The 21,364-nt window shown below is 37.9% G+C and overlaps 2 protein-coding genes across 9 annotated transcripts in view; both read left to right on the top strand.

Annotated features, from left to right (window-relative positions):
- LOC100157486 (lipase member K) overlaps positions 1-1,539 on the top strand; it is a 74,700-nt gene extending 73,161 nt beyond the window's left edge. For all 5 annotated transcript variants that reach the window (XM_084996727.1, XM_084996723.1, XM_084996724.1 and 2 more), the window contains one exon: positions 640-1,539. In XM_084996727.1, coding sequence (XP_084852853.1) covers positions 640-879 — 240 coding nt within the window. In that variant the 3' untranslated portion in view covers positions 880-1,539. The remainder of the gene's footprint in view (positions 1-639) is intronic.
- Positions 1,540-2,735: 1,196 nt separating this feature from the next.
- The window catches only part of LIPN (lipase family member N), a 31,473-nt gene continuing 12,844 nt past the window's right edge, over positions 2,736-21,364 (top strand). The window contains exons 1-10 of one of the 4 annotated variants that reach the window (XM_084996732.1): positions 2,736-2,849; positions 6,714-6,847; positions 9,465-9,723; positions 12,188-12,252; positions 14,447-14,633; positions 14,743-14,800; positions 16,076-16,191; positions 17,008-17,125; positions 19,336-19,534; positions 21,156-21,265. In XM_084996732.1, coding sequence (XP_084852858.1) covers positions 16,084-16,191; positions 17,008-17,125; positions 19,336-19,534; positions 21,156-21,265 — 535 coding nt within the window. In that variant the 5' untranslated portion in view covers positions 2,736-2,849; positions 6,714-6,847; positions 9,465-9,723; ... (2 more) ...; positions 14,743-14,800; positions 16,076-16,083. Of the gene's footprint in view, positions 2,850-6,713; positions 6,848-9,464; positions 9,724-12,187; positions 12,253-12,889; positions 14,801-16,068; positions 16,192-17,007; positions 17,126-19,335; positions 19,535-21,155; positions 21,266-21,364 lie in introns of those variants that run through there. The other 3 variants (XM_084996731.1, XM_084996730.1, XM_084996729.1) reach the window with 3 other exon arrangements.

Consider the following 21,364-nt stretch of genomic DNA (forward strand, 5'->3'; position numbering starts at 1 on the left):
TTGTTTGAAATGGATACACTCTCAATCCAACTGTTGCTAGAAAGATCTTCCACAGAAACAAGAAACCCCTTCCTCTAAGATTCTCATCTATTTTCCCCAAAGTTTAAATCAGGAACATAATGGTTGTGTTTTTTATCTATAATTCGTATTATTGCACAAAAGTGCTTTCAAGTATTTTTAACATTTTAATGTTTATATAGCATCAAGTGTGTCCTAATTGCACATTCTTAGCATTTGAAGAACTTGCTTAACAACTGATAGTTAACATTATTTTGGAGTTCCTATTGTGGGATAGGGGAAACGAATCTGACTTGTAACCATGAGGTTGCAGGTTCTATCCCTGGCTTCTCTCAGTGGATTAAAGATCCGGTATTGCCATGAGCTGTGGTGTAGGTCACAGATGAGGCTTGGATCCAGCGTTGCTGTGGCTGTGGCTGTGGCCAGCAGCTGTAGCTCTGATTCGACCCCTAGCCTGGGAACTTCCATATGCCGCGAGCTTGGCACTAAAAATAAGTAACAAAAAAAAAAAAAAAAAAAAAAAAAAGAAAGAAAGAAAGAAAGAAAGAAAGAAAAAGAAAATTACTTCCATAATGTGGTTCTCTGTGAAAACTATTTTTTCCTCTCTTTAATTTTATTTAGCTTACACCTCCCCTATACAACGTTTCTAAGATGGAAGTTCCAACAGCAGTGTGGAGCGGTGGACAGGACCGTGTGGCTGATCTCAAAGATGTTGAGAATTTACTCCCTAAAATTACCAGGCTTATTTATTATAAGTTGATTCCTCACTACAATCATGTGGATTTTTACCTTGGACAAGATGCACCCCATGAAATTTACCAAGACCTAATTAGATTGATGGAAGGATGTTTCCAAAATTAAACACACTTTCCTTTCTCCAAGTAAGTGAGATTTTTGTAATAAAAATAAGGTGCACAAACCCTAAGGTGACCCCCTCCAATAATTTTCACTTTGTAGTGTCCAAGAATTTGTGAACCCTTTCCCCTTGCATGTGGGAGGCACCTGAGACTTACTTCTAGACAAGAGAATTGGCAAAGGAGATGGAATGTCAGTCCCTGAATATGTTGTATTACATGAGGATTCATCTTAGCAGACTGCAGCAAAAGATCTCCCTTGTAGGCTTGATGAAATACAGATATGTTGAGGAAGCTGACATGGGAAGGGACTGTGTGAGCCTTCTGGGATCAGCAGGGGACCTCCAACCAATTACCTACAAAAATTTGGGACTCAGTCATATGCCTATGAGAAAACGAGTTCTGTCTAAAGCCTGAAATGAGCTTGGAAGCCTATTCTTTCCAAGTAAAGCCACCTGTTGAGAAAGCAGCCTGTTCAACCCCTGAATTGCAGCCTGGTGAGACCCTGACCAGAGGACCAGCTTGCCATGCCTGGACTACAGACCCACGGAAACAGTGAGATAATAAATATACATTGTTTTGCACCACTAAGTTTTTGCTAATTTGCAGTCAGCAATGGTAAATTATTACTACTATAATTAATAATGAATTACTATCACTATTATTATTATTTTGTCTGTTTGGTTATTTTGTTTATTTGGTTAAAAGCTTGAGAAACCTTTATTTCTTATTCCCATTATTTCCCTCTATTTCTCTTGTCATGATGAACTTCCTTAAACATTTCTTGTTTTAGCAGATATGCTAATGATCTATTCTTTCAGTGTCTGTCTGAAAGAGTCTTTATTTTGCCTTTCTCTTTATTATTGTGGAGAGGACACTTAACATAAGATTTACCATCTTAATATATTTTCAAGTGTATTTTTAAGTGTTGTATAGAACACCTCTAGAAATGTTTCTTCTCACATAACTGAAATTTTATACCTGTTGAACAACTCCCCATTGCCCTCTCCCCTAGCTCCTGGAAACCACCATTCTATACTCTGCTTCTATAAATTTGACTATTTTAAATGTCTCATATAAGTAGAATCATGTGCTATTTGTCCTGTGACTGGCTCATTTCACTTAGCATGATGCACTTCAGGTTCATCTACAGGGTTGCATATGGCACGCTGTCTTTCACTCTAAGTTTGAGTAACATTCCATTGCATGTTATGTACCACATTTTCCTTATCCATTTGTTTATCAGTGGACATTTAGGTTGCTTCTATATCATGGCTATTATGAATAATGTTGGATTAAACCTCAGAGTACATGTATCTTTTCAAGATCTTGATTTCAGTTCTTTTGGTTACATACCCAGAGATGGAATTGCTAGATCACACGAAAGTTCTGTTTTTAATTTTGTGAGTGTGTATGTGTGTGTGTGTCTTTTTAGGGCTGCACCAACAGTTAATTGAGCTTCCCAGGCTAGGGGTCAAATTGGAGTCATAGCCGCCAGACTATGCCTCAGCCACAGCAACACCAGATCCGAGCCCCATCTGCAACTATGTGCAGCTTACAGCAATACCAGATCCTTCAACCCACTGAGTGATGCAAGGGATCGAACCCACACCCTCATGGATACTAGTCGGGCTCTTAACCCACTGAGCCGCAATCGGAACTCCATGTTTTTAATTTTTTGAGGAATCTCTATATTGCTTTCCTTAGTGGCTTCAACATTTTGCATTCCCACCAATAAGGGCGCCAATTTCTCCACACCAACACTGGCTGCTTTGTTTCTTGGTTACAGCCATCCTAACAGGTGTGAGGTGGTTTCTCATTGCAATTTTGATTTTCATTCTCTTGATGATCCATGATGAATAGGAGAAGGTACACACCCTGAGGCTTCTCCCACAGGAAGGAGGGAGAAGAGTCGAGTGCACATCCATAGACAAGGTTGAGAAGTTCCCAGAATCTCTATCTGCCCTGTTGGTGAAGGTATTTTTGCCTTTATTTCTAAAAGACTTTTTTGGTTGTTGATAATAAAATTTTAGATTGACATGCTTATTTTTTTGTTATTCTCTCAGTGCTTTAAAAATAGTCTATATTGTCTCCTAGCACACATAATTTATGATAGGTATGTGATTTCTTTGTTTCTTTGGACTGAATGTACCTTTTATTCTTTGTTTTTAAAATTTTCTTTTAATCAGTTAATTTTAGCTTTTTGATTTTGGTGAGACTTGATGTGGCTTTGTTGTATATCTTGCTTGGAATTTGAGGGGCTTCTTAGATCTGGATTTACATTTTCATCAAATTTTGAAAATTTTTGTCTGCTTTTAAAAAATATCTTCCATACCTTCCCTTTTCTGGGTCCTTAATTATATATATATATATATTTTCATTGACCCACAAGACATTAAAGCTGTGCTTTTCCCCATTATTTTTCCCCTGTGTGTTTCATTTTACATAGTTTGTGTTCCTATGACTTCATATTCACAAATCTTTTCTTTTTCAGTGTCTAGACTGCTGTAATTATATCTGGTGCATTTTAAAATTTTTGAATACCGTATTCTTCACCTCTAGAAATCTCATTTAGGTTTTTTTCATGCCATCCATATCTATTCTTATTTTATGTTTTTCTTTAATTCTTCTAGCATAGTATGAATATTTTAATACTTATTTTAACATACTTTCTGCTGACTCAATTATCTATGTCATCTATGAATATTCTATAGATTGACTTTCTCCTGGTTATATGTTACATTTTTCTGCTTCATTCCTGCTTAATTTTTTTTATTAGGTGACAGACACAGAGTTTTGCATTGCTGAGTGCTGAATTTTATTTATTCCTTTAAATAAGGTTGGATGTGTTTTGGAAGTTGGTTAATTTACTTACAGTTAAGTTTGATTGTTTTGAGACCTGCTTTTCATCTCCTTAGGGCAGGTCTAGGATAATCTTTCCTCTAAGGAAGTTTTGTGCTACTACTTAGGCATGAACTTTCTGATGTCTCTATTAAATTTCCCACATGTTCAGGGAGGTTTATCAATCCTGGCTGGTAGAAATTCAGATTAATTCCTGTTGCAAATATGGATGCTCTAAAATTGTTTTACTTACAGTTCCCTAGTAATTGTTCTTTCTCTGAAAGTTTTACTTTGTCCATTTTTGTTGAATTTTACTCTTTGCATGGGCAGATTATTATTTAGTCGAATGCTGGAGGGGATGTCTCTCCATATTTCGGGAGCTCTTTCTCTGTGTTGCTCCTCTTTCTTTGATTTTCTGATCTACACATTTTCTTTTTTGTCCTGATCCTTCTTGACTTCCAGTCTCTGTCTTTTTAAGTCAGTTAGACCACTGAGCTTTCTTTGGGTTCCACTACCTTTGCTGCGATCCAGAAATTGAAGGCAGACAGAACATTAAGGCTGACCTCATTTGTTTTCTTCCCCCTCAGTGATCACAGTCCTGTGCTGCCTGATTTACAATGCCTAAAAACTGCTGATCATTATTTGATTCCAATTCTCTAGGTTTTAGGATAGGATGATAATTCCAGACCCTGTTATTATCTCATGGCTAGAAGCAAAATTCAAGATTCTTTTTTAAAGTATGACATTCTGCTAAGGCATAGCCAGTACAACTTGATGTAAAATAGGTAATTGTAAAAAATGGAAAAAAATGTAATTATTAAAAATGTTAAAGTTTCTCTATGTTCCATTTAAATTTGTCTCTCTTACTATCTGTGTGTTGCAGGAAACTGATGAAATCCAACCCTCTGATTTTAGATATGAGTAACCACAATCAGAGAGAGTTTAATTAACTAGCCCAATGTGTATGAGTTATTGAGTAAAATAAAATTAGAACTGTAGTGCTGTATATTTCCAGAACTTTGATACAATGTAGTATTTCTACATCAGTTTTTCTCAAAGAGCCTTATAGCTTCATCCCTAATGTCTTTTTTTTTTTTAATTTATTTTTGACAGAAAATGTTCCCAGGCCAGGGATTGAACTTGAGCCCCTACAGTGACAATACCAGAGCCTTAATCTGCTGAGCCACCAGGGACCTCCACACCATATTTTTGATTATTATAGCTTTGTAGTATAGTTTTAAATCAGGACATACAATATACTCATCTTTGTTCTACTTCTAAAGATTGTTTTGGCTATCTGGGATCTTTTGCATTTCCAAACAAATTTTAGAAGTATCTTTTCTTGTTCTGTGAAAAAAATACTTTGATAGAGATTATATTGAATCTGTAGATTGCTTTGGGTAATATGGGTCATTTAAATTTATTTATTTACTTATTTATTTTTACTCTTTATGGCCACATCCATGGCATATGGAAGTCCCTAGGCTAGGGGTCAAATCAGAGCTGCAGCTGCCAGCCTACTCCACAGCCTCAGCAACACAGGATCCGAGCCCCATCTGTGACCTACGCCACAGCTCATGGCAACACTGGATCCAAAACCCACAGACTGGGACCAGGGATCAAACCCACATCTTCATGGATACTAGTCAGATTTGTTTTTGCTGTGCCACAATGGGAACTCCCAAGGGTCATTTAAACTTTAATTCTTTCAACTCATGAGCATAGTATCTTTCTATTTGTTTGTGTCACCTCATTTCTTTCATCAGTGTCTCATAGGTTTCTGACTATAGGTCTTTTACCTCCTTGGTTACATTTATTCCTAGGTGTTTTATTCTTTTTGCTGTAATTGTAAATGGGATTGTTTTCTTAATTTATCTTTCTGATATTTCATTCTTATTGCATAGAAATGCAATGTAGTTCTGTTTATTAATTTTGTATCCTGCAACTTTACTGAATTCATTCATTGGTCTAATAGTTTTATGCTGGCAACCTTCAGAATTTTTAAAATATGGTGTCATGTCCTCTACAAACGGTGAAAGTTTTACTTCTTTATTTCCAATTTGGATTCTTTTTCATTATTTTTCTCGTCTCATTCTGTGTCTAGGACTTTCTATTTTATGTTGGGCATCTTTGCATAGTTCTTTATCTTATCTTAGAGGAAAAACTTACAGCTTTTCACCACTGAGTATGCCAGCCTCCACTGATGGATGAGTAAGCTCCTGATGCTAATAGGCTAGAGGGAGGACTCCAAAATGGTGCTTGCCAGCACCAGTGTCCTCATCGCAGAACAAGCTGAAAGAAATGATTACTCCCAAGGGGGAGTTCCAGTTGCCTTCTGCCTCTCTAAGAGGCTCTCCAAGAACAGAAAAGTGTGTGTGACCTGAGTTCCTTTCAAATTACTGCCTCTGCACTGGGTCTCAGAGCATGTAGGATTTTGCATGTGCCCTTTAAGGGTGGAGTCTCAGTTTTCCATAGCTGCCTGGCTTTCCCATATGCTAGCCCTACAGATCTTCAAAGCCAGATGTTCTGGGGACTGTTCTTCCTGGTTCAGGACCCTCTGAGCTCATTTCACTTGCTCCCTGGGGAGAATCTCTGCAATTGTGATTATCCTTTCTTTGGTGGTTCACCTACCCAGCAGTGTGGGTCTTGACTATACCACATCTTTGCCCCTCCTACCTATTTATTGGGTCTTTTTTATATCTTTAATTGTGGAAAATATTTTCTGCCAGTTTTCAGGTCATTCTCATCAATGGTTTCTCTGAAAATAGTTGTAATTTTGGTGTTCCCATGGAGAAAGTAAGCTCAGCATTTTCCTACTCTGCTCTGCTCTACCAGTCACTCTCCCTAAAACACTGCATTTCTTGGTCAACTAGGAAGAATTTCTTGTTTTTATTCCTACATCTTAAAAAATATTCTATTTCAATTTATAATTTATTTTCAGTAGGAGTCTCAAGGCACATTGCCCCCACTCTCATCAATCATATCTATTTAATATTTTAGGTTAATTTTGTATTACATGTTCAGAAATCTGAACTTGCAGCTTCTAGAGGGGAGAATACTTTAATGAGGAAACATTTTTCAGTTCCATTATAAGCCTACTTTGTACAGAAGTTGGGGAGACAGAGGTCTTCTTGGTAAGTGGTTTTATAATCTTTACCAGTCATTAACATAAAAAATTTACCCTGCACCTCTTATATATTAGAGGCTGGAAATATCTGATGCAACAAGGAAAACAAAGTTCTTATGATATATATTGAGTTGAAAATATACTGGGGAATTTCAAGCCAACAGGCATATAAGAAAAGTAACTAACATTCCTTAGCACTTGTTAATTTGTTTAGTATTTATCAAAAGCATGGCCAAAGCTATTTATTCCTGCCCACATCTCTGTGATACAGGTACTATACTTATTTTAAGGAAGACCAATGATGCTTAGAAGACTTCAAGACTAACTCAGGTCAATTATTTAAGAATTAGGATCAGATATGGATCTTGAGCCCAGAGTTGCTGGAATCCAAATTCCAGCTCTTGATACTTCCTAGCTTTGTCCCCCTAAAGATACAGATGAGGAAACCCAATATAGATTGTCCTGGTTAGAGAATTTCTGGAGCTGTGTACTGTGGGCAAGTTCAGAATTTAATACATTTTTAAGGTAAACAGCAAGACTAAAGCAAAATCTATGTCACCAAAGCAAAAGAAAGGGAGTGGTTGAACCAGAAACAGGGACAGGGGAGAAATAGGTAATGCCAGGAAAGAACAGGAGTGTGGGAGAATATGTAAAACAGGCTACCCAAGTTCTGAGTCAAAACCAGGCTGGCATAGAGCAAAGCCAGGAATGCCAGCCTGGTTGGTATTTATCTGACAAATCTGTTGATAGGTGTGTTGCGATAGCTTTTCCACATTCACAACGCTTTAGAGCAGCAGCCAGGAGACATCTACTTGACCCTACCCAATGTAATTCATCTCAGTAAAGCCCTGTCCTGAAACACAGGAGGATTACTCAACCCTCAACATGACAATCCTCCTTCCTATATTTAGTAGTATCAGAAATTTGGGGAAGTCATGCTTCTCTGTAAGAAAAGGCCTTTCCTTTATCTTCATGCCTGAGATTACCCATACGAGGCTGCACATTTTCACACCTTTGAAGGTCCATCTTCCAGGCCTTTCAGTGTTGGTTCCAACTGCTGTGTCCCACACACCAGTATGATGTTAGATGGATACATTTGACTTAGTGAAATTAACTAGCCCTCTGCAGCACTTCCTTTCAAGGGCATCAAGGATAATAGCAAGAGTTACAGAGATTGTCATTAACAGAAATCGCTCTCATTTCTATAACACTTCATGTTCTAGTCAAAGTGCTTTCATAGCCGTAATTGCCTTCCTTTTTATTGATTGAGAGGTAAGGAATGGCTGTGGATAAATGATCATGTTAGCACTAGATACTGGAAGTTCCAGAACCAGCTCCACTTTTACATTAGCCATGTGGCCCTGGGAAAGGCATTTATCATTGATTCTAGCAATTTTCTTTTGGGTGACCCTCATTCCTGCCTACCCCATCTGCTGTCATGAAGACCAAAGATGTACATGAAGCATATTTGTTTAGCAAAACACTTAAACATGGGCCCTGAAGTCAAATTGTCTAGGTTTGGTTCCTAGCTCCATTATTATCTTTATATCCATAGACAAGTTGATTAATCACTCTAATCCAAATTTTCCTATCTGTAAAATAGAGATATTTTAGTTATCCTCCATTACTGGGTTGTCATGAGATAAGGCATTAAAAGAATTAACACAATTCCAGTTACACAGAAATAAGTTAATACGTATTATTTATAAAGTGTTATGTAAAGATAATTGCTTAATATGTTTAATCATGACCAAAATCCCATATGGAAAAATAGAAATCTTAATTTGCATTGGAATTAAGTACACCAAAACATTAGATGACATATGTAAAGACATATTTAATCATAAGACCTATTTTCTTATCCTCTTGAGACTTTGATATATTTGTATATTAATAACATTAAGAATAGAAATCATCTCTGTCCATTATTTTGAAACACTTAATATTTGCCAGACATCATACTAAGTGCTTTCTGTACAGTATCTTGTTGGATTCTTAAAACAGTCCTGAAGACAGACTTCATGTTTCCTCCATTTTATAGACAGAGACTGAATGTTTGAAAAGTTAATAACTTCCTAAAATGGGAGACCCACTTTTCTGGGGGCACTGGGGGGATAAATCCAAAGCTGTTTCACTAATATAAAGGCCAGTGTTGTTAATTAACCATGATGCTATACTGCCTCTCACAATGCAATATTCCCAGAATAATAGTATTTGTCAGTCATTCTCCATTTATTCACAGGATCAATTAAATAACCTAATATCTTATCTAATGATACCTATCCAGTGCAGTGGAGGGAGAAGGGGAAGAGGTGTTGAGTGTGTGCATGGGGGTGGAGACTTAATATTTATTGAGTTCCTACTATATGCCAAGTACTGATGAGGCACATATTATTTCATTTAATCCTCACCATAGTTCATAATGAGTGAGATGTTAGTATATCCATTTTACACACGAAGAAAATAAATAACAGAATTAGCCATGGTTCCCAAAGCTAGTCAAAGAGCAAATAACTAGCTGTTTACTCTAATTCCCAAGAGTACTTTCATATGCTCTCAAGACTCTGTTTGAGGTATGGATATAATATGTACACAAAGGTAATAGCATATCATAACACACACAGGAATGGTTAGTCACAAAGTCTTATGGCAGCTCGAAAAAATGGAAGATTACAAAAGGCTGAAGTGCCAGAGCAGACATCTCAAAGGAGGAACTTAATGACCTAACTTGTGAGAAGACCTGAAGTGTCTACAAACAGAAGAAAAGGCAGAGAACATGGAATCTGTCTGGTTTCCAGTTGAACTTGGATAGGAGACCAGCTTCCTCAGGGCATTGGATCTGGCTACCTCATTCATGATTGAACCCACAATCACCCAGGCACAGTGAGTAATCAATAAATTGTTGTCGAATGGTCTGGGAATGTCATCTCTGTCCTACAGAAATTGGAATACTTTTAAGACATGTAGTTAATATATATTTGGCTGACTCATTCCTCAAAAATTTCTTAGCATACATAGATAAAGGGGCTATAGACGTGAGGGAGAGGGTACTAAATGAGATGTGAGCTTTTGTAGGGGAAGGCTGGCTGGCAGGGCACCAAAAAGCTTCACAGGGAGGCACCTGTTTGATGACTATGTTATATCAGGCTAGCCAATCCCAACACATGACCTTGTCAGTGTCCCAGAAATGATTGCACTTACACATGCTGAGTCACATAACTGAAACTTACAAGAACCTGAGTGGCACAACCCAAAATAAGTCTTTATAATTTACACTTAAAACTATAGCTGTCAAAAGAGCTATATAGATTTTTTTTGGGGGGGGGCAAAATAATGCATTATTTCTCCATAATGAAACACATAGGGCGTCCTAGCACAAAAAAAAAAAAAAATGTTACTTGTGAAGTTCCTGTCGTGGCGCAGCAGAAAACAATTACGACTAGGAACCCTGAGTTTGAGGGTTCAATCCCTGACTTCGCTCAGCGATTTAAGGATCTGGTGTTGCCATGAGCTGTGGTGTACGTCACAGACACAGCTTGGATCTGGCATTGCTGTGGCTGTGGCATAGGCTGGCAGCTGTAGCTACGATTAGACCCCTAGCCTGGGAACCTCCATTTGCCACAGGTGTGACCCTAAAATGAAAAAAAAAATTACTTTTTTGTGCAAGGGGAAAAAAAACAGAGGGAGTATATTATTTCACAAAAATCATTACTTATACAATCTTTCAATTACATTGAGCCTATTTTCACAAGGAAATAACAGTGTAAGTACTTTGCATGAATATTTTATTTTATTTATTTTTTTGGCTGCGCGCATGGCATATGGAAGTTCAAGGGCCAGGGACCAAACCTGTGCCACAGCAGCGACCTGAGCCACAGCAGTGACAGTGCCAGATCCTTAACCTACTGAGCCACCAGGAACTCCAGCATGAATTATCTTATTTCATCTTCACAATAGCCTTATAAAATAGTGCTTTTCTTATCTCTATGTTATAGATTACGAAATTGAAGTTTGGAGATACTGGCAGCTTGCCCCAAAATATCAGTTCTCTAAGCTCTGGAATCTTAACTTTAGATACCAAGCTCTTAATCTTTATGCTATAATGTCATGAGTATTTTTTATGAACTAGATGTGAATTCAGAACACAAGAGTTGTAGGGCACACACTGTTCTTTCCAAGTGGAACTTACAGACTAATGAAAAGGTAGATAATCTACAGCTACTTACTCACATAGTTAAACCTTTATAATTTCAATGAATCCCCAGTAAGCCAGTTGAGGACCCAGCACTTTCACTGCTGTAGTTCTGGTTACTGCTGTGGCTTAGGTTCAATCCCTGGACCGGGAACCTGCCACATGTTGTGGGTGGAGCCAAAAAAAAAAAAAATCCGTCCTCATCAAGGTGAACAGGGAGGTCTCTTCTGAAGAAATGAAATTTTGGCTGAGATCTGAGAAGTTCCTAGGCCAGAGATCAAACCTGAGCCATTGCAGTGATAGCGCTGGACCCTTATCCCACTGAGCCAATTGGAAACTCCGCTCAACAAATATTTTTGATACTGATAGTGATCAGGGGACGGATGAATTCAAGATACCATGATATTAAAAGCCATCTACCCATCTTCAGGAATGCGGGGAGATTTGAGGTGATTTAATAGTGATTTAACAAAATAAGAATTTAGGAAAGAGGAGTTACCATGATGGCTCAGCAGTTAACAAACCTGACTGGCATCCAAGAGGATGCAGGTTCAATCCCTGGCCTTGTTTAGTGGAATAAGGATCCAGCATTGCCTTGAGCTGTGGTGTAGGCAGCAGATGCAGCTCGAATCCCGTGGTTGCTGTGGCCTTGGCATAGGCTGGCGGCTACAGCTCTGATTGGACCTCTAGCCTGGGAACCTCCGTATGCCACAGATGTGGCCCTAAAAAGACAGAAAGACAAAAAATTAATATAATATAATATAATAGTTTAAAATATAAATAAAAATAAAAATTTAGGAAAGAAACAGAAGCATATATCAAAACAGCCACTGTTACCTTTTTGCATATGCCAATCACCATTTATTTACCTATACAAATTGATGAAATTATATCTAAAACTGACTCAATTTGAATTGAGCATTCTGTATGTGTTATTTTTTTTTTAATCTCCATTTGAATATACATCCTATAGAAATTCAAATATGAAATGAGCTATAGAGCATACCATACATAAATTCTGTACATTAAGTAAGCAGTTGAGCAGTTAAACCTGCGTGGAAGAATGTATGGTATAAATTTCCTCCTATTCTGTGGTATGACCCTTTCTCTTTGACCTTTGCCACCACCAATTCAGTCCTTTGCTTGCCACTCTAGGACCTGGATGTCATCAAAGACAACTGCCTGCACTTTTGGCAATTGGTAATAACTTCTTTTTAAATGTAAGTAAACTTTCCTTTGAGCATTTTGGATTGGGACAGCTGTATATTCATTAGCTTACTCTGGACTCTTTTTTAAAGCTTTTAGTATTTCAGTATTTATGATGGATAGAACTTTGTATTTGTCATTTCTCTTTTCTGTCTATTTGTCATAGCCATGCTCTGTTTGAAGATGGGTATAGTATAGTGGAGCTGAAATGGGGATTCACTGACACCAACAGTGAAGAGAACATACTCCACTATAGCAGATAATCTGAAAAACAATATCATTTCCTACAGAAATCATGAACACTGCCAACTTTGCTTTATTAGTGAATAAATACAATTTTAAAATTACGTCTTAAAATTGTATTTCTCACCTAAAGGCAAAGTGTGCTAATCAATCACTTTTATACACACGTACACTCACACCCAGACACTTGCATGCATGTGCGTGTGTGCGTGTACACACACACACACATACCACTTATGGCTTTCTTGATTCCTGTTTTCATTTTAGGATGCATAGCAGTTTAGATAAATTATCTAGTGAGCAAGTGACAAATTCCGTGTTCCTGTTCATGGAAGTCTTTTACTCCAGGGCAAAATTTGTCTCAAGGGTGTAAAGTTTTAAATTATTGCTTTTCCCAAAATTCACATTAGTTTCTATTTTGTCGATTATAGCCTCATCTTTTTAACTTTGCACTGTTTTCAAGGGGAAATTATGCCCCCTTTGATATAGTTATGTGTGGAGACAAAGCAGTCTTTGGAAAGAAAGCTAACAATTAAACAAACCAAAACAAAAAGAGAGCGAGAGATTGTAATAACAAATGTATTTTGAATTAGAACATCAGAAAGAAAATAATAATCATTTTCATAAGTAAGACATCAAGTTCAAAGATCTATATTCCAGGGTCTATTTTTTAGCCATATAGGTAGTTGAATGGTCAACCACTGTTAACAATTTGTTCAGGTTGTGATACAATCCTTGAGTCAAGATAGCAGAAATACCATTGATCTTCTGGAATGTTGTCCCTTAATCTACACTTTGGCCAAATATCATCTATTTTTATGGAAAAAAAAAGGCAGGGAAAATTTTAGCCTCTAGAGAAGAGAAGCTATCATTTTACATTTCACAGGGAAGAGGGTGAAGTTTCAATGTACTTTGTTTTGATTCATTTTGATATATTGAAGACTGACTAAAATAACAAGCATATGTAAGAAGAATGATGAAACATTAGCTTCATTGATTTGGGACAACTCTGTACCTATACAAGAAATTGAATTGGAAGAATTCCCCTGGTTATTCAGATAAACCTCAAAGCTGAGTAATATGAGAAGGCAGTAGTGTATAAATTCTTAGGTGAGTCAAGCTAGTCTACAATCCATAAAGGTCTGAGAAGCTTAACTGTACTCATCCTATTTCCACATGAAATTATGGCAACAAATCAATATTAGTATGCTTCCCAGAATTCTCCAAGGAGTCCACTGAAGTTTTGTTAGAAGGGATTGTTTTTAAAGTCATAACCCATGAGAGGATCCAGCCAAGCCCACACATCTCTCCCATTTTACTATCATTCAGGGCAAAGCATGGTTGAGTCTTTTGTTATACACTGAATGAGTTTGGACTGCTACATAATCTTTTCACCTATTTCAACCTACTGAGTGCTTCCTTTCACTCCACAACTGTTTGGCTCAAGTGGATCTTAGGATTGATCTGGACAAGTATGAATATGTTTGTGAAAGGATTTAAGAATGAGACCAAGCTAATGGAACTGCACCTACTTCATGCTGGGTGGCAACTTACCTTTCTTCCCTCTGAGAGATGAAAGAGATTCAGTTACTGCTTTGACTTTTCAGCTTTACAAAGTAGAATGGAAAAATGAGGCACTTTCACCTCCATTTTCCAGTGTTTCAGGTGGGTTTTAGCAATAAATTGCCTTTCTTCTCCTCAGGCCTCTCTGCCAAAGTTGACAGCAGGTTGAATCCTTTGGCACCTGGGTTTAGTTTCCTCTGCTACATTGTTGACTCCAAACTCTTTCTGGCCTCCAAAGTGAGTCAGGATGGGCTCATCTTCTCAACTGAGTTAGAGTCAGATACTTCCCTGCACATTACATGGTTGACACCAGAACTCTCACAAGCATTGCTTCATTTGACCCTCACAGTGAACCCTTGTGTCAAGAAGGTAGATGTTGTTATCTCTGATTTTGTCTAGCAGGATCCTGAGTACATACCTCCTCATTTGATACACTGTTATGGAAATGCTGCCGAACCCTCCCAACAGTGACAGACATTCAGTGGAAACATGGAAGATTCAGTCAAACTGGTTATTTGACAAACATAGACCACTGTTGCCCAATCCACAAGTACATCGTGGCACTTGGAGTGTCAGGAAGACGCCCTGGGTGTGTGTCACCATCAAGGGTTTCTTCATTTCTACCAGCTTCCGGTCTCTCATTTATCTAGCTTCTAACTGCAACTATATCTCATTCTTCATTTTGTCCCATGCAAAAGTTCCCAAGTTCCTAACCAATAAGGAGTCCTCAGGAGCAGCAGGAACTCACCTGACTAGGTAAGACCAAGATTTATCACAACTGGGAGGCAAGTTGGGAGTGATAGCCAGGTGGAAGGACTCTGCACCGAGGCTGTCTACGTTCCTGTCCCAGTTCTGTCACCTGTTGACTCTGTAACCTGGAGCAGATCTTTAATCTCACTAAGCCTTTGTTAATTTCGTTGATAAAATGAGGATAATAATAGTAGCTATTTCATGGCATTTCTTTGAGGTTTAAATTACATGCGAAGCATTTAGACTAGTGTCTGGCACAAGCCAAGTCCTCGATAGCTTTGTTAGTCTCAAAAATGTTTTAAATTATATAACATGATAAATGGAAAATCATCTTCAACCAGATAGCAAATTTGTGGAAAGCTGTTGAACTTCAGAAGTAAACTCTGCATTTCTAGAAGTCTATAATTAAGTTGTTACAGCAAAGACTCTCTAATATTACTCTTATTCATTCTTAGATTTTTAAAAATCAGTGAAAGAGCTTACATTGTGCTCAGTGCTTTATGTATCACTGAATCTTCCCTGTAACCCTTTAAGAAAGGTTACATTATTATCTTAATGTTACCAGCAGGAAAACTGAGAGACAAAGCTATTAAGTAACTTGCCCCAAATCAGAAATCTCCTTCATGGTTAAGGCTGGACCTCAAACTCAGGCCATTAGGCGACAACGCCCGGTGATGAATTCTCTGCATGATTGTTGGCCTGCTTTGAAGAGACATGCTTTTAAGCCATGCCAAGAAAGAGACACGGCACATTTAAATGTGCAAAATTTGCCTTTAGGTGTTCACAGAAATAATCACATCATTAGAAATGGATCATAAGCTTGTTTGTTTGGTTGAAGCTTCATTGTTCAGTGCTGTTTTTTGGTGTGTGGAATGCTGGGAAAGACTAGAGGGTACTTCCACTTTAGCTTTGCCACTGTATGAAACTTTTCCTCTGAATCCTTATGTATTCTGGCAATTCACAGGCAAACATAAACTTAAAATAATTGGAAAAAATGGATTAAATAAGAGAAAAAATAAGCATTTGTACTAGATTAAATTCATTTCCTTTTTAAAACTGGACTATGTCAGGGCAGTTCTACGTGAAAAAAAAATCAATTAATAGTGCTTGAAGTTAGCTCACTGTATTTGCTCCTTTCCAGACTGTTTCAGCTTTCTCAGGATGTTGGTCAAGCTTTCATTAAGGGATTATTTTATTTCATTAATCAACTTTGACGTATAGATAATACATGTTTATACATGCTGTATAAATAATCTGCGGTTATTGAATGTATCATGCCAGGCATTTCCATGATGTGGCTGTTTTTAACAACAACCTATTTGATTTGTGGAACTTTAAATGCTGGTGGATACTTTAATTTGGAAAAAGAAGCAAATCCTGAAGTGTGGATGAATATTGTAAGTGATGGACAATCCCAAAGAACATCAAATAAAGCAGATTAATGGGTTGTGTTATTATTAAAGTTCCTGTCATAGCAGAAAATCTCTGATAAGAAAACATAAAACAGGTGATTTTTAACATTCTCCAAGAATCAAGCTAGGTAGATCTCTTTTGGATGTGTAAGTAATATAGTCTAATAATATAAAGTAGAATTTTATCATTTGGCGATAACCTCCTCTTTCGAAATTAGACTCTAAGAATACTAAAAATTACATTTTAAGTCCTCTGGATGACACATATGACTGCCCTCTACTGGACTATGGTCCTGTTATCCTTAAACCAAGAGGGATCTCAAAAGACCGTTCACTTGAGAATATAGTTTTGTCAGGAGTTACCACTGTGGTGCAGTGAGTTAATGATCCAGCCTGTCTCTGTTGAGGTGCAGGTTTTATTCCACAGCACAGCACAGTGGGACAGGGGGTTAAGGATTCAGCATTGCTGTAGCTATGGCACAGCGTATTTGATCCCTGGCCTGGGAACTTCCATATGCTGTGGGTGCTGCTAAAAAAAAAGAAATGGGGAGAAGAAGAATGGGTCATTGCTAGATATTATCTCCACCCCCCTCAAAAAAATTTACCACTAGCAGACATTTTCTAATAGTCTAATTATTTTTTTATCAAGACCTCAAGCAGTAAATTAATTTTACATTTCCGTGGGGCTACAGATTTCAGATAATTTACCCAAATAAGCACACACAAAGTGCTTTTTTCTAGTTCCTGTTGATAACCTTTTAGAGAAGATGTTTAGCTAACGCCTCTCTTTCTCCTGGGCAGAGTGAAATCATTGAGTACAATGGCTACCCCAGTGAGGAGTATGAAGTCACCACTCAAGATGGATACATACTCAGCATCAACAGAATTCCTCATGGCCGAAGAGACACTAAGAACACAGGTACAAAATGTGTTTCTCCTGAGAAAGAGTGCTGCACAAGATTAAAGTTTAGTGCTGGTTGCCCATTAAGACAGTCCCTGAATTATAAAAGTTGGTTTGAATTTTGACTTAGTCTTTAAATAGTTAACAGGAAGTCTCATTCTTTTCCAATTCTCTGAAGACAGGCAAAACCTAAAAATACACAGGGCAAGACAGATCTTGTTGACTGCCACCAGGTATGCTTCTCAGGGAGTAAATGCAAAGGTGGGGCCTATCCTTTGCTGATTTCTCATGTGGAAAATTGCTATATTTTGGGAAAGTGGATTTCATCACTGTTGGAGAGAGATTGGCTGGGTTGTATGAAGTTGGTTGTGGGGTGTCCCCAAAGAGTCTCACCCAGCCCTCTTAGAATCCATAGGCCTCCCTCTGCAGGATTAAAAACATCAAATTCAATGACAGTGGCATTTCTGAGACTTTTCCAGGAAAGAAAACTTTAAAATTCATGTATGTTTTTACCTGAGAGAAAGACAGTTTGTGTGATGAAAGGGTATGGGGTTATAAAGGCTTCACTCTAGAATGAGGGACCAGCCATGCCAAACATAGGAATTATACTCTTTGCATGGGAAAACATAACTGCAGAGCCTTCAAGAGTTTTGCAGTGAAAGAATGGGAGTGGGATGTGGGTAGGATTACCAGATAAAATACAAGATGTCCAGTTAAAGGTGAATTACAGATAAGATCAGGTGAGGAGATATATATATATATATATATATATACACACACACACACACACACACACACATATATATATATATATATATAATCCCAGTTTATACTTACATGGTAAAGTTCTTCATTGTTAATCAGAAATTCAAATGTAATAAAGCATCCTGGGCCTTTTTGTTTATCTTTGTTTACTGCTAAATCTGGCAACACAAAAGATAGCAGTAGAGGTGGGATTTGAAACATAGAAGAGCATTTTTACAGGAAAGGCTGTGCTTAAGGTGGGAGAATTTGAGGGGATATTTGGAATTAAGTGCTATTTATTAGTTCTAAATTGTTCTAAGTATTGTTCTAAATGTTTTATATGAATTAAATCAGTTAAGCTTCACAGCAGTCCTATGATAATTGTTATCATTTTACAGATGATGAAATTGTAGTAAAATAAGTTATGTAACAGGCTCAAGCTCACACAAATAACAACTGACAGGACCAGAATTCAAACCCAAGCAGACTGACTCCAGAGCCGGTTAACTATTAAATATAGCCTCCTAACTATTAAATTATAGAAACTTCCATCCTGGTTCTTCATTCTCCTCTCCCTGAATACTCTCTCCATCAGAAATTTTAGAATTGGCAGGAGGATGAATTTACTATTACGGTTTTCAGATGCTTTTCAGTGGGCAGAGGCTGGGGGATTTGATTGGAAGTTTGACGAGTAACTATTCATTATCCATTTATATTCACCTCCCCTTCCCCACAACTGCATCAAACGTGATCACTTTCAGGCCTTTGCAAGGCAAACCCAGGAGATATATAAATGTGAATACTTAGTGCAGAGCAGTTACAAGCACCTGCTTTAGCACGAAAGAAAATTGGCCTTGAGTCCTGGCCCTGCACCTTGTCAGCTAGATAACCCTTTAGGAAAAAGTTACTTAGTTACTTTAAGGCTCCACATCTATAAAAGGAAGATTCCCGCTGTGGCACAGTGGGTTAAGAATCTGTCCACAGCAGCTTGGCTTGCTGCAGAGGCATGGGTTTGATCCCTGGCCAGGCACAGTGGGTTAAAGAATCAGACAATGCCACAGCTGTGGCATAGGTCACAGCTATGGCTCAGATTCAATCCCTGGCTCAGAAACTTCCATGTGTCATGAATGCAACCATAAAAAATTTTTAAAATAAAAAAATGAAATGAGGATCCTCAAAGTCAGAGCTACTTTATAAACTTAATTTAGAATTTAATAAACTAGTAATGTCAACATACAACAGGCACAAAGTATGTACTCAGGAAACAAGTTGTGTGATTGCAGTGTTCTACACTAATGACAAGGGGAAAAGTTAATGCTATTTCGGGTTTTGCTTTTTCTGGTAGAGAGAGAGAGAGAGAGAGAGAGAGAGAGAGAGAGAGTGTGTGTGTGTGTGTGTGTGTGTGTGTGTGTGTTTCTATCATGTTCTCGAGATACTCTGTTTATTATAAATTTCTCTCTGTCTTCCTTCCTCCCTCCCTTCAGGTACCCGACCAGTTGTATACATGCAGCATGCCCTGTTTGCAGACAGTGCCTCCTGGCTTCAGAATTTTGCCAATGGCAGCCTTGGATTCCTTCTAGCAGATGCAGGTTATGATGTTTGGATGGGAAACAGCCGGGGGAACACTTGGTCAAGAAGACACAAAACACTCTCACTGACTCAAGAGGAATTCTGGGCCTTTAGGTAAACAGTATCCAAGAAAAATCATGAAGGCAATTTGAGACAGGTCCTTTAAATATAATAGTGTGGATAGTATTAATAATTACGCATGGGATATTTGGAGTCACACAGCCCCTTGTTTTCTCTGCTAACATCTCAAAGGAGATAAGTAGCAAGAAGCTTTGGTTTTCACTGATTCTCCCACAAGCGAATTATAGCATTTGAACACACTATTGTATCCAGTACTATACATTATAAGTATGTCCTAGGGGACAGCTCAGGAAAATTCCTAAGACCAACGCATGCACTCACTTAACCAATGTTTGTTGAGCGCCTGCTGTGTGCACTGTTCTAGGCCCTGAACTTTCAAGAGCGAACAAAGTCCTTGCCCTCTCAAGGCTTACATCCATCCTAGTGATGCTATTACACATTTTCTCTTAGCGAGTCAATCAGTTTTGCAAAGACAATGTGTATCAGTGTTATATTTTACCTAAAGAAACTGTGGTTGAGAATATATAGAACACAGTTTTCAGGAAAACTCTAATATGAGATCTTCGGAATCTTGTTAATGGGCAGTAGACAAGAATCTTTTGATATGCTGACTGCTTCTTTTAGTGCAAGTGTTTTCTGCTGTCACCAGAGGACAGGCTGATGCCTTCAATGGACTTCCTTTCTCAGGCTTAAGCTTCCTGTGAGTTTGCAAAACTGCTGTGAGAACAGAACCATGTTAATGCAATATTCAGTACCTTCTGACAAGTTGGAAGGAAAGGAAGATGAGACTAAATTGTTAGGGCCAGAGCTTTTGGCTAGGGGCAAGCTTTGGGAAATATTTCGTGTCCTTGGTCCTTGGCTTAAAGCTTGGATCTTATACACCATAAAGCATCACAACCATTCTCTTCTGTTGGGAAGAAGAAATCTATATTTCTTCTCATATTCTTTTAATAAACAGGCTCTTAGCTCAGGAGGTACCTGACTCAACTACATGTTATTTAGGCCTTTTTTGTTGTTGTTGTTCTCTTGTATTAATGCTGGATGAACTGGTTCTATAGGATTTTGGTATATATTAAATATATCTCTATTTGGACAGAAATATTAGTAATAGCAACATCTGATTGAGTGCCTAATAGCAGCCAGAGTCATTCCTTTAATGCTATGTAAGTCCTGTAGCAACCCTACCATATTAATTTTACAGGTGAGGAAACTTAAGTTCAGAGCATTAAGTAACTAATGGAAAGTTACTCAACTAGTGCATGGTAGAATCATGATTTACAACCAGTTCTGTTCCCAAAGCTGGCTATTAAGTGGCCCTAAGAGTCTTGAAGTCCCCTGGGGGAGCATGAAGTAGAGGCATGCATCCAGGTGGGGAAGAGGCAGCAAAAGAAATGCAAAGGAAGGGAATGAAGAAGAGGAATGGCAAGACTGTCAGATAATGGGATTACACAAATCTAGAAGTCATTCCTGTTCTTAGAAAGTAATACACATAGATGCAGCAAACAAAACTACAATAGCGTACATGTAACAGGGTAAATGATGAAACACAAGTAAGTGGACAGCACAGAATTCTGTGTGTAAAAAATAAGTGAAGGAGTGCTCTGAATTTTAAACTTAGTTGGGAGTATTTATATGGCCCTGTTTTATTTTGCAGCTTTGATGAAATGGCCAAATATGATCTCCCAGGAATAGTAGACTTCATTGTAAATAAAACTGGTCAGGAGAAGTTGTATTTCGTTGGACATTCACTTGGTACTACAATAGGTATGTTCACAAGGGTCAACATTTTACAAGAGGGTTAGCACCATGCAAGAGTTTATCTTTAGATTGAAACAGAGTAACTATTTGTATTTACAATGTCCC

The sequence above is a fragment of the Sus scrofa genome, chromosome 14, assembly GCF_054392235.1.
Source record: "Sus scrofa isolate SSC_HxYL_T2T_F1_AM1 chromosome 14, Sscrofa_HxYL_maternal_Yorkshire_Landrace_v2.0, whole genome shotgun sequence".
Lineage (NCBI taxonomy): Eukaryota > Metazoa > Chordata > Mammalia > Artiodactyla > Suidae > Sus > Sus scrofa.